Source organism: Mastigoproctus giganteus, chromosome 9, assembly GCF_048544385.1.
Source record: "Mastigoproctus giganteus isolate SK-2022 chromosome 9, ASM4854438v1, whole genome shotgun sequence".
Lineage (NCBI taxonomy): Eukaryota > Metazoa > Arthropoda > Arachnida > Uropygi > Thelyphonidae > Mastigoproctus > Mastigoproctus giganteus.
Window position 1 is genome coordinate 103510908 of NC_143583.1, and position 13645 is coordinate 103524552.

General features: G+C 38.5%; 1 protein-coding gene across 1 annotated transcript in view; it reads right to left on the reverse strand.

Annotated features, from left to right (window-relative positions):
• The window catches only part of LOC150080606 (A disintegrin and metalloproteinase with thrombospondin motifs 6-like), a 518673-nt gene that overhangs the window by 122161 nt on the left and 382867 nt on the right, over positions 1-13645 (reverse strand). The window contains exon 17 of the mRNA XM_090381965.1: positions 3991-4120. Coding sequence (XP_090238091.1) covers positions 3991-4120 — 130 coding nt within the window. The remainder of the gene's footprint in view (positions 1-3990; positions 4121-13645) is intronic.

Here is a 13645-nt window from a genome sequence, read left to right on the forward strand (position 1 = left end):
AGAACGCAATAGTTCTAAGTGGTAGATGACTCATCAACCGGTGCAATACCACCACTTTGCTTATTGGAGGCTTGAAGTGGTGGAAACCATGTTTAGTCTCTAGAGCTAAGTTCCAGTCAACCCTTCCCTATCTCTTCCATCATGCAGTATGATTGATGACTTTTGAGGTTATGATGAACATCGTGGCAAGATCCAATATTCCTTACATTTCAAGGGTACAGCTCTAAAATGGTGTTCGCAGGCCAGCTGCTAGTTAGTACACTGGACCGAACCTATTGGTAACTCTCTAGGAGGCTTCCGGATCAGCTAGTGTATAATCTTGCTACCTCTACTCTGCCAGATAGTGACTGGAGGGAGTCCGAGTAGTGTGTATGCGGGGAGCATTGTCAAGGCCAAATTATGTCAAGGATCTGGGTATATTCTTACCATGTATACGCCATATCCAAAAATTTCATTACTTCATACAGCATGTCCCACCCACTTTTTCTTACTATTGAATACACCATGAATTGTCAAACTAATAGAGCAAGCTTATCTGTGAAAAGATCTAAACCTCCCAAGCACTTCCTAATTCATTTCACAAATATACGTGGTATCAATTCTAATCTCAAAGATGTCCATTTCCACTTGCAGTCTGCCAAACCCATGTACTTTTTCTGACAGAATCTCAGTTATTGGTTGATTCAACTACTGCTCATCTCAAATGCCCAAATTATTCGCTGTACGATTCCTTTCGCTTCAAAGGTGGTACTTGTGCATATGTCCATTCTGATATTCCCTGTCAGAGACTTGGCAATTTGGAATCTCCTCTCTTTGATCCTCTCTGGCTTAAAATCTCTCTACCTCATAGTGTCAAATTCATCTGTTGTCTCTACCGTTCTCCCAACTCCACTAATCACTTGGAGCTCTCTGACTTCCTCCAGTCCAACTTTCCCAACAGTGAGGTAATTTTCCTTGGTGATTTTAATGTTCACAAGTCCAGCTGGCTTCCGTTTTCTAGTCACACCGACCCAGCTGGTCGAGATGCTGAGGCTTTTGCAATTACTAATGATCTTGCACAGACTGTTCATTTACCTACAAGAATACCGGACAATCCTAATCATACAGCCAATACGCTTGATCTTTTTCTCACAAACAACCCTTCTAAGTACATGGTCAAAGTGAGAGGTCCTTTAGGCACTTCAGATCACAACTTGGTAATTGTCTCCAATGGAACATTTATCTCATGGCTATTCCCAACCTCGTGTTGTTTGGCATTATAAGAATGCAAAATGGGATGACCTGCGAGAATTCTTTTCTTTTTTTCCTTGGTCGGATTACTGTTTCAAAACTTCTGATGTCAACATTTACTCAGATCGTGTCAGTGAAATTATTCTTGCAGGAATGGAATCCTTTATTGGAAACCTTGGTTTTCCAATAAATGTGCTAAGGCTGTTCAAGAGAAGAATGTTGCATATCGTAATTGGCTTGTTTATAATTCTTCAGTTTCATTTTCTGCCTACACCAAAGCTCACAACAATTGTAAAGCAGTTATTAATCAGTCCAAACTAGAGTTTGAACAGGCTAAGAGTAGAAAACTTGCTTCTTGCCCTAATGGTAGCCGAGCATTCTGGTCTCTTGCCAAAGCTATTGGCCACAACTTTTGCCCATCTCTGCTCCCACCTCTGTCCAAAACAGATGGTTCTGTTGTCACTTCAGCCAAGGATAAAGCTGACCTGCTAGCATCCCATTTTTCTTCCAACTCATGTATTAATGATCTTGGTAAAACACCTCCCACCATTCCCAACACGCTCCATTCAATGCCTCCTGTGATCTTCCGTCAAAAGGATGTCAGAAGGATTTTGACAAATCTTGATGCTAAGAAAGCTCCAGGTCCCGATGGTATTTCCCCACTTGTTCTCAAAACCTGTGCTCCTGAACTTACTCCTATTCTTTGCCGCCTTGTTTCACTTTCGTATTCCAAAGGTGTTTTTCCTTCTGCTTGGAAATTTTCTCATATCCAGCCAGTTCCTAAAAAGGGTGACAAATCCCTCCCATCCAATTATCGCCCCATTGCAATTACTTCTACTCTTTCTAAAGTAATGGAGAAATCAATTAACCGGCAACTCTTAAACTACCTAGAAACCTTCCGTCTGATCAACGATCGCCAGTATGGATTCCGTCAGTGTCGATCCACTGGTGATATTCTGGCTTATGTTACCCATTTATGGACTAATTCAATGGAAAGGTTCGGTGAAACACAAGTAGTTGCTCCTGACATCTCAAAGGCTTTCGATCGTGTTTGGTATAAAGGTCTTCTAAACAAGCTTCCATCTTATGGTTTGCCAACTGTTTTTAGTAATTGATTATCCAGTTTTCTCTCTGATCGCCCACTGAGGGTGATGGTAGATGGCTCTCTGTCTTCTAACTTCTCCACTAATGCCGGTGTCCCCCAAAAGTTCAGTTCTTCCCCCCACTCTTTTCCTCTTGTATATTAATGACCTTCTTCCATTGACTGGAAATCCTATCCATAGTTTTGCCGATGATAGCACATTGCACTCCACTTTCCATTTTGAGAAATCTTGTCCTGCTCAATCAGCTTCAACTTCTCGAAAATCTGCTAACAATTCCTTAAATGCCGATCTTCAGGTAATTCTCCAGTGGGGCAAACACAACTTAGTTGATTTCAATCCTTCTAAAAGTCAGTCTTGTCTTATATCTCGCAAAAAGGATTCTTCTGCTCCTATGCTTATCTTTAGTGACACTCCGATTTCTAGGCAAAATGATATATCTCTTTTGGGGATTACCCTGACTTCTAATCTCTCTTGACACAAGCACATTAGAAATATTGCTTCCTCTGCATCTAAAAAACTTGGTTTTCTCTTTCGCTCTCGCCTTTACCTTTCTTCCAAACAGCTGCTCACTCTGTATAAATCGCAAATCCGCCCTGCCATGGAATATTGTTCCCACATCTGGGGTGGTGCCCCCAAAACCTCTCTCAGGCTTCTTGATTCCATTCAGAAGAGGGCAGTTAGGTTAATTAATGATTCATCTCTAACAGAGTCTCTCCACTCGCTTTCTCATAGACGTACTGTTTCTGCTGCATGCCTCTTCTACAGATACTTCGATGGGCACTGTTCTTCTGAATTGGCTTCTATAATTCCCGCTCTCTCTCTTTCAAAACAGTCCGAACACGTGCCACCACCAGCCAACATCCATTTACTGTCCAACTTCAAACTCACAGAACCAACTTTTCATCTTCCTCGTTTATTCATTCAACTGCCATTTTCTGGAACAATCTTCCTTCATACGTATTTCCTAAAAATTACAGTCTACAGAAGTTCAAGTCCAACGTCAACAAATACCTTCTTTCGTCTTCTCAACCTCCAACCCAAGCACGATACCAAGTACTATAGGTTCTAATACCTCTCATGTTTGGGGTTTACATAAAAAAAAAACAACTGTCCAATGAGAAATATATTTGTTTACATTACACAAAAGATAGCAACATAAAGTGTAAGGCAAAGACAGTGACATAGATGTTGGCACCAGTCTATCAGACCATTTTCATGTATGATTCCCAGTAAACAGTAACAAGTCACTTCAAAAAAGCAACTCAAATAAGCTTCTGTGTTACTTGGAAAGCAGAGAGCATCAGCCACTAATTTTAAACCAACAAATAATGTGCAATTGATATTTTTTTCTGAAGCATCCATCAGACTAGGTGCTATGCTGCTAGGCTAAAATGTGATTAGGTGAAGCAGATAAATGAAATGAAATGAAGACATGGTTTATGTTTATGAAGGGAATTTGTTTTTTCAAAGGCTGATGCTATAAAAGCATTGCTCCATTGTATAATTTGTCTATATAAAAACTAACTGAAATAAAAAAAAATTCTTTAAATTATCAAAAAAATTAGTGTTCAAATTATTTTGAGCAACTGCACTATGAATATGAAATTTAAAAAAAAAATGAATTGAGTAAAATCAAGATAATTAAATTCAAACTAACCTCCACCACAAGTAGTTGAACAAATTGTCCAGTCAGTATATTCCCAATGGAATTCAGGTTTTCTTGTAGCATTTTCATTGGGAATGGTGTATTCATATGTCAAACCAGGGTTTTCATTCTGGTATAAAAGCTACAACAGAGGATGGTTATAATTAGTTTAAAAATAATAATTCGTGGAATCAAAATCTTAGCATAAATTGTGTAGTATAGAATTATACTTTTAGTAATCAGCTACTCTTATACCACATGAATATTAAGATAATAACTAAATTCCTAGTTTGGGAACCTTGTCAGTACTCCCCCACACACACTTGCCAGGTGTGTCGATCCCTACTGAGCATTCTTATGAAGTACATTTTACTGAATGACAGAGAATGCACAGTAGGTTCAAGACCAGTAAAATAGAATACTATGGAACAGAAAGGAGAAAAAAAAAAAAGTCTTTAAAAGGAGTTTCTAGGAAGGCTTTTTTTTAAAAAAAGCAATTTCATAATTTGTGAGTTTTCAAATGATTTCAGTGCCTTGGCTACAACATTTTATGCTTTGTCAGCATCAATGGGAATTCTATAAAAAAATTAAAATATCATCCTCTGAAATGGATAGTGATCAAAAAATAAAAGAATCAGCTTCCAATTAGGGTACACTATAATGTTTCTGCTGCTATTGTTGTTCATACATTGGCATCTAAGGTCATACTGTGCTAGCGATGCTGTAGAAGTATTCATGGGCCAATCTGCATGTTTTGAAGCTGCCTAACATCTGGAATAACTCACAAAAAAAAAAAAAAAACACCCTCTACTACTTCCACCTGAGAACAAATAACTACAGCACCAAATGAAGAGACCTGCAGAAATTCCACCAGTCTCCAATGGGATTCAAAATGAGTGACAAAATCCTCTGTGACAGGCATCATGGAGGACAATTTTTCTGAATCTATCAATATGTACCAACAAAACAGTAATTAATTCAATTTCAATGGAAAGGCCTTGTAAGCTAAGATGCATGGTGAAGAAAGCTGGAATGCTCTTAAAACCATAGAATTCTAGTATTAATGCTCTTTAAACCAGAGAATTCTAGTATTAATGCTCTTTAAACCATAGAATTGCAATGCAGTTTGTGTAATGTGAAATTCTTTTTCTCAGCATTTGTCTGAAAGCTTTCTTGTGCTGGAAATGTATTTTGAATATTCATCATACCTCAAGATCAGGTATGGTTCTGGGTAGGAGCTAAAAGGGCTACAGTCCCTTCCCCCTTGTTATCAAAAAAATATGGAATTTTTTTTACTGCTACATGGTGATTGAATCTTAATGATTCTCTAGAATACTGCTTTAGCTACCCCCTTCAGAAAATTCCCATCATACTACTGTCGAGAAGCATCCACTACATGTGCACTCGTCAGACTGATTTTGTGACTGGTCTGCTTGTTATGCTTGCTGCACAGTTCCTAAGTAAGCCTTGGTACAAAATTGTGCTGTTTACTCTATTCCTGAAGAGATCAGGGAACAAGTATCTTTATTTTATAAGGGAAGAGCTGATGTTTCTTGCTGGATACTAAATACTCTTTATGCTAGATGTCCTGGATATTCTAGCAATATACTATTTTGAGGTAAAAGGCAACGAATGACACAGACAAGGGTTGTCACTACTCAATTCTTGTTGTTATTTTTTTTTTTTTTTTTTTTTTTTTTAGGAGCATTAGCAACTAAGGCCATATTGCTCCAGGGATATGCGGTGGTCATTCCCTGACCTTTCCACATCCTCCGTATTTGGTGGTCACGGGCTCGAACCCCAGGCTAATCAAGAAACGTGTGTTATGCACTGCTGCTCCTGCCCACCTGGCTGCGGAGGTGCCTCAATTCTTGTATCTGGTTGTCAGACATGTATGAAAAAAGCTGTTAATTAGTGTAGGAAGTAAGTGGCATCATTAGTTTTCTTTATATGAGTATCATATCAAATTCAATGAGCCTGCTGTTATTGTCCTTGTAGAACAGACTAGAACCAAGACTGCCATTCGTTGGACAGTGAGTAACTGTCTGCAGTCTTTGCAAACAGTTGCTAACACTTTGGCTTTCTTAAAACTGTGATGGTGGTGAGACTTGTATGGTTTCTGCTGATTGTTACCTTCAGAAATGATTACTGTCTGTGATTTTCTGCTTCCATGGTAAACAGTGCTGGGGTATTTGGTTGGCAAATACCAGTGATCTGTCAGTAGTGCTTCTACATATTTATGTAGAAGCACTACACTATAGGTTGTGTTTCCAGGAAAAGAGTTCAATACAGGCAACCCCCCCATATAATATGGTACTTCTACAACACAGTTTTGCTCTAACACAATTGATAAATTGCAGCAATTTTTGCACAACACGGTACTTATATAACACGGTTTCGCTTTAACACAGTTAGAGAATTTCGGTAAACCTCGCAAAACAGGGTATTTTTGTGTGGGGGAAACCCTGCTATTAGGTTGGATGTAATTTTTCAACATTTTCACTCTTTTTGAATCCCACTGTTGACTCGCTAGTCAAAAAAAAAAAAAATTATTGACAAATTCCTATATTTTATTTTGTTGGAAAATCTCCATGTCAAGCTTTGTGTTTGTTGAACTTGTGGAAAAATCTAGATTTAAAAGTTTTATTACTATTGGATAGCACACTGAGCCATCCAAAGTCATCCAAACATTGAAGTTATGTTCCTACTGCCACAGTTGTACTGAGTTAACACAACTTCTTTCATTCAGCCATTAGATCAAGGTATTATATCCACCTTTAAAACTCATCACATCAGAAATCGTTACAATGGATTTTGCAAAAAAATTGATTCTGAATCTATTGAAGTAATGGAGGCATGGAAACATTTCTCAATTGTGGACTGTATCAGAATCATAGCTTTATCGCTGAAATAAGTAAAACCATCCAAGTTAAATGCATGTGGAAAAATGTACGGAAAATATGGTGAAACCGGCAGAAAACAGAATCGGTACAATAGTAGAACTTGCTACGTCGTTAGGAGGGGAAGGTTTTGATGATATAACTACTGAAGCCTCATGGGTAGCACAGTTGACAGAATCGCCCTCCTCCCCACACTGGGTGGAAAAGACCAGAGTTCAAATCCTGCCGATGATGGGAGGAATTTTTTGGGTCTTTTTCACAACATGGGCGAGTTATTCGGGCTCGAGAGAGGGTAGCATGGTTTTTTTTCTCCTGGAAACTCGGGTTTTTCTTCCAGCAAAACAGAAAATAGACCTCAATTTATAGACAATATACACAGATTAACATGGCCTTAGTCGCCAATGCTCCTAAAAAAAAAAAAAAAAAAAAAAAAAGTAAAAAAGATATGATTACTGGTAGAAAAAGAGGCTGGCAAAGCAGATTTGGTGGAAATGGCATGGATGGTAAAACCAAATCAATTTAGAGGATGACAGCACAGATGAAAATTCTAAAATTCAAAATTTTACACTATAGAGCATACAGGAAGGCATAAAATAAAGTTAGCCAAGCAATTAGAATCTTATTTTTTGAATGAAAGGAGCCCAAAGTTCAAAAGGTAGCTTCTAAAATGCTTAGTTCCATATGATGAAATTCACAAAGATTTATCAAGCAAAAGCAAACAAACCCAGTTACTGATTTTTTAAAGAGAGCAGAAGATACACGAAATCTAGAATAGTGTATTTTTGTTAGTTTTGTTAACGAAATGGTATACTTTTGTTAGCTTTTGAAATGTAACCTCCCATTTTGTACATTTTCTTAGTCCCGCATAACATGGTGTCACACAACATGGCATTTTATAGGAACCTAACTACCGTGTTATATGAGGGTTACCTGTAATATGGTTCATATTATGTACTCCATTACCATATTGGCTATAACTGAAGTGACCATGGAAAAACCTATAGCACTTTCTAAAACTGCTTGATCATAGAGTTAGCATAGGCAATAGGGGTGATGCAGGTAAAGTTTCATATGGAACAGATGTTAACTTCGTAAGGTGCATAGGCGTGTTATTTTTGGCAAGAAGTGCACATATTTACTTAAAGATGTAACTACCATCAGGGGTAGAGGGAAGGGTTTCTGTTTTCGTTAAAGTGACCACAGTGGTCTCAGACAGTTTTTAAATTCTATACAGTGGGACCAACAGCATATTACAGTGGGACCAACAGCATTTGCTGTTGGTAATGATATTACCAACAGCAAATTCTAAGTGGAAAACATTCAAGGAATTAATCTTGGAAGCTACTAGGCTTATCATACCAACTAAGAAATACTGACCAAAGTTTAGGCCCAAATGGATGTCAGATGAACTAATAAGACTTGTGGCAAAAATGCATGAGATGCATATAAATTATCAGGCGACACAGACACCTATGATATATATAAGCTAGTCTGTAATCAAGTCACAAAGGAGATTAGAGAAGCAAAGGAAGATTACAAGAAATTTTTGGCAAAGGATTAAAAAAAAAAACAATAAAGACTTCTTTACTTATATAAACTCTAGAAGGAAAGTAATACATGCTATTTTTCATAACATACTTATGTAAAATCTAGAAGCAAGGGGATGAATTGGATTGGTTTACTTGATATCGATGGTTCATACATTGATGATCCTGCTCAAATATCTGACAAACTGAACGAGTATTTTGCATCTACATTCAAACATGAAAACATGATGAGTTAATTAGGGAGGGGGATGCCAAAAGTTTATCAAACCCTAACAAGGAACTAAATGATTTTGTAAAACCGAGAACAAAGTGGAGGAGAAATTGTTGAAATTAAACATAAGGCACTCAGGGTTCAGTGTTGAGTCCATTGTTTTTTCTGTATTTATCAATGGTATTGATAAAGATATATCAGGCTTAATGTCTAAGTTTGCAGACTATACAAAGATTTACAGAGTTGTTAATGACAGTGCACTGTTGAGTCAGTTTGGTGTGACATAAGCACTGCGAAAGCAAAAATAAGAGTAAGAGTGTGTTATAGGACTAATGACTCGAATGAGTACAATGAACAATTGTACAGAGAAATAGAGTGGGCTAGTAAATCAGATTGTGTTATAATGGGGGAGTGGATTTTAACTTCCCAGATATTGACTGGAACTTGTGGGTTGATCACTCACACACTAGTAAGACTTTTGTAGATTTATTGGATGATTGTTTTCTGCAGCAGCATGTTCGACAGGCAACCAGAGAGGGTAATACTCTTGATCTGGTTATCAGCAGTGATCATTCATGTATTAAGAATTTGCAGATAAAGGAACCACTAGGTGGCAGTGATCAAAGTAAACTGAGGTGAGATTTACTTAAAGATATAATTACCATCGGGGATAAAGGAAAGGTTTTTGTTTCTGTAAAGGTGAGTACAGTGGTCTCAGACAGTTTTTAAATTGTGTACAGTGGGATCAACTGACGATGTTACCAAGAGTAAATTCTAAGTGGGAAGCATTCATGGAATTAATCGTGAAAGCTACTAAAAGTTTCATACCTATTAAGAAATATTGTTCAAGGTTTAGACCTAAATGATTATCAAATGAACTAATGAGACTCGTGACACAGAAGAAAAATGCATAGGATGCATATAAATTATCAAGCCACTCAGAAGCCTATGGCAGATATAAGCTAGTCTGTAATCAGGTCACAAAGGACGTTAGGCAGGTGAAAGCAGATTACGAGAAATCTTTGGCAAAGGATGCTAAGAAAAACAGCAAGGATTTCTTTACTTATATAAACTCTAAAAGGAAGGGGTTGAATCTGATTGTTCCACTTGTTATCGATGGTTCGACTGTTGATGATCCTGCTCAGATAGCAAACAAACTGAATAGGTATTTTGCATCTACATTCACACATGAGGAGTTATTAAGGTTTGAAAATGGCAGAAGGTTATCAAATTGTAGCAGGGTGCTTAATGATTTTCTAATAACTGAGAGCAAAGTGGAGGAGAAATTGTTGAAGTTAAACATAAGAAAGGCACCTGGGGTGGATGGGATCTATCCAGTTATATTAAAGGAGATGGCAAAGCAACTAAGCAAATCCGTAGCCATAATTATTAGAGCATCCTTGGACTCAGGGGAGGTCCCCACGGACTGGAGATGTGCAAATGTATCCCCAGTTCACAAAGGGGGATCGAAGGGTGACACGAGTAATTAACACCTGTTAGTTTAACTTCTGTTCTGGGGAAAATAATGGAGTCACTGGTTAAAGATGCATTCCAGGATCATCTAGACAAGACTGCAGCAATAATTCACACAGAGCATGGGTTTGTTAAGGGAAAGTCTTGTGTGACAAATTTGACAGGATATTATGATGTGGTTACAAAGGAACTGGATGCAAAAAATAATTTTGATATCAGGTATATCAGGCTTAGTGTCGAAGTTTGCAGATGATACAAAGGTTGGCAGGGTTGTTAATGACAGTAATGGCAGTGTGCTACTGCAACAGGATCTAGAAAATTTGGGCAGATGGGCTAAGAAGTGGCAACTGAAGTTTAACCTTGACAAATGCAAAGTACTGCATATGGGTAGAAGTAAACCCCAGAGAAACGTACTAACTGTGTGGTACTACACTTAAGGTGGTAGAAAATGAAAAAGACCTGGGAATAATTGTGCAGTCAGATATGAAGTTTTCTGAGAAATGAGCACAGGCTGCCAGGGCAGGTCATGGGGTTTTGTCAATGATATATAGGAATTTTGCTAGCAGTGAAAAGGAGGTGATTATCCCTCTGTATAAGGCAATGGTCAGGCCACGCCTTGAGTACTGCGTACAAGTCTGGGGGCCTCATTTTAGGAAGGATGTAGATTTACTTGAGCGTGTACAGAGAAGGGCAACAAGATTGGTGAGGGAAATGAAGGGATCCTCTTACCAAGAGAGGCTTAAGTTCTGCAAATTGCAGTGGCTGGAGACTAGGCACCTGTGCGGTTATCTGATTGAGGTGTATAAGGCTTTGAATGGGTTGAGCATGCTGAATTCTGATGGCATCCTTCCACTTGTTCAGATTACAAACCTAAGGGGGCATAAATTCAAATTAAGAAAAGACAGATGTAGAATAGATATGCGGAAATTTGCCTTTAGCCAGCGGGTGGTTAATTGTTGGAACAAACTTCCATCTGTTGTTGTGGAAGTTGATAGGTTAAATAAATTTAAGGAGAAACCGGACAGAAATTTTGGAGGGATTTTTTTTTTTTTTTTTTTGTTTTGGCTGATGCTGCATAAGCTCATACACTTGCTTTCTTGCATCACATGCCACTACTAATGGCAGTAAGCTACTGCAACAGGATCTAGAAAAGTTGGACAGATGGTCTGAGACGTGGCAACTGACATTTATCATTGACAAATGTAAAGTACTGCATAAGGGTAGCAGTAACCCCAGAGAAACATACCAACTGTGTGGTACTACACTCAGAGGGGTGGTAGAGAATGAAAAGGACCTGGGGATAATTGAGCAGTAGATATGAAATTTTCTGAGCAGTTCAGAAAGGCCGCCAGAGCTGCCAAATCATGGAGTCTTGTCAATGATATACAGGAATTTTGCTAGTAGGGAAAGGAGGTGATTATCCCTTTGTATAAGACAATGGTCAGGCCACACCTTGAATACTACATACAGATCTGGAAGTCTCATTTTAGGAAGTAAGTAGAATTGCTAGAACAAATACAGAGAATATCAACCGAAAGGGTCTTCTTTCCAAGAAAGGCTTAATTTCTTCAAATTGCAGCATCTGGAGGCTAGGCACCTGTGAGACGATCTGATTGAGGTGTACAAGGCCTTGACTGGTTTGGGCAGGTTCAATGCTGATGGGATTTTTCCTTTTGCTCAGATTATGACCCTGAGAGTGGCATAAATTCAAATTGAGGAAGGACAGTTGTAGAATAGATGTGCTGAAATTTGCCTTTAGCCAGCGGTAGTTGATTGCTGGAACAAACTTCCATCTGTCATTGTGAAAGTTGATAGCTTAAATAAAGTCAAGGAAGAACTGGACAAACTTTTAGTGAATGAAAGGGTAAAATGGGAATGGTTTTTTTTGCTAATGCTGTATAAGCTTGCTTTCTAGCATCATATGCCTCTTCTAATGCTAATATACAACCCAAAGTGGTCTCATCATTATTATTATTATTATTATTGTTAACAGCTACAAAACAGCAAACAAACGAGCCTGAGGGAGCAGCTACAAGGCATTATTACACAGCTTCAAAGCAGAAGCTTGGAGTATACATTTCCCAAAGTAAAGAAAAAAGTAAATGTACATATAAAATAAAACTAAGTAAAAGTAGGACTCATCCGTCCTATTTAAGTGAACAGGTAGGAGTAAGGCAGAGCCTGGTATTTCTTCACACACATTACACAATCAGAGTCTTTGAACTTGCAAGAAGAGTCCATTTTAAGTCAGGTATCAGATGAGGTTAGCAATTTCAGTTGCCTCTTGAAGTGTCGGGGGGTGTCAAATATCTCCACATTTGCTTTGTTCATTGATCTTGCAATCCTGTTGTAGAAGTTGTAGTATCCATAATTTGATCTCACATAGGATGGTTTCAGCAGTGGATGGTTTCTTAACGCTCTTGTCAGAGCGTTGAAATTTATTTGTGAGACGAGATGAGGGCAATTCAGGGTACCATTTAACAGCTGGTTAAGAAGGAGTAAGTCGGCTTTATCTCTTCTTTTTTCCAGCGTTTCGAGTCCAAAGAATACACACCACTCTTGGTAGGATTTTTCATTGTATTCAAGGCCACTTTTAAAGCAAACATATTGGATTGCTCTTTTTTAAATATTTTCAATTTCTAATTTTTGATAAGCAACATGTGGGGACCAGACCTGTGAGGCAAATTCTAGGGCTGGCCTAACATAGATTTTGTAAAGAAAGATGAAAAGTGCCAATTGATTGAATTCTCGGTTAATTCTTTTCAGGAAACCTAGTTGTTTGCTAGCTGCCTTCACAATGTTAGAGACATGGGCATCATGATTGCCTTGTTGTTGATACAATAAGAAAAATTAAGTTTGTTTTTCTTGTGTGCATTAGCAAAGCTCATCAGCTCACACTTGTTTTCATTGACTGTCATTTTGTTCTCCTTCAGCCACTGAATAACTCGTTGAAGAGCTTCGTTTAGGATGATGCAGTCATTGGTACTGCGAATTGCTTTATAGATTTTTATGTCGTCTGCAAATACGTTGATTTTGATTTGGTAGTCTCCAAGGGTGCTTGGCAGGTCATTGATGTAGATAAGAAATAATAGCGGGCCTAAGGATGAACCCTGTGAGACACCAATTTCAGGACTGAAAGGATATGAGGTTTTACCTTTAAATGACATTTCTCTACCTTCCGGCGCCTCCGTAGCCAGGTGGGAAGGAGCAGCAGTGCGTAGCACACGCTTCTTGATTAGACCGGGGTTCGAGCCCGTCACCACCAAACACGGAGGATGCGGAAAGGTCATTCAGGGAATGACCACCGCATATCCCGGAGCAATATGGCCTTAGTTGCTAATGCTCCTAAAAACCAAATAACAACAACAACAACTCTACCTTCCAAGTAGTTTTCAATCCAGTTTAGTGCTTGTCCTCTGAGGCCATAGTGATGCAGTTTGTTGATTAGTCTCTGATGGACTACCTTGTCAAAGGCTTTGCTTAAATCAAGGAAGATGGAGTCGACTTGTATTCCTTCGTCAAGTGCCTGGGATATG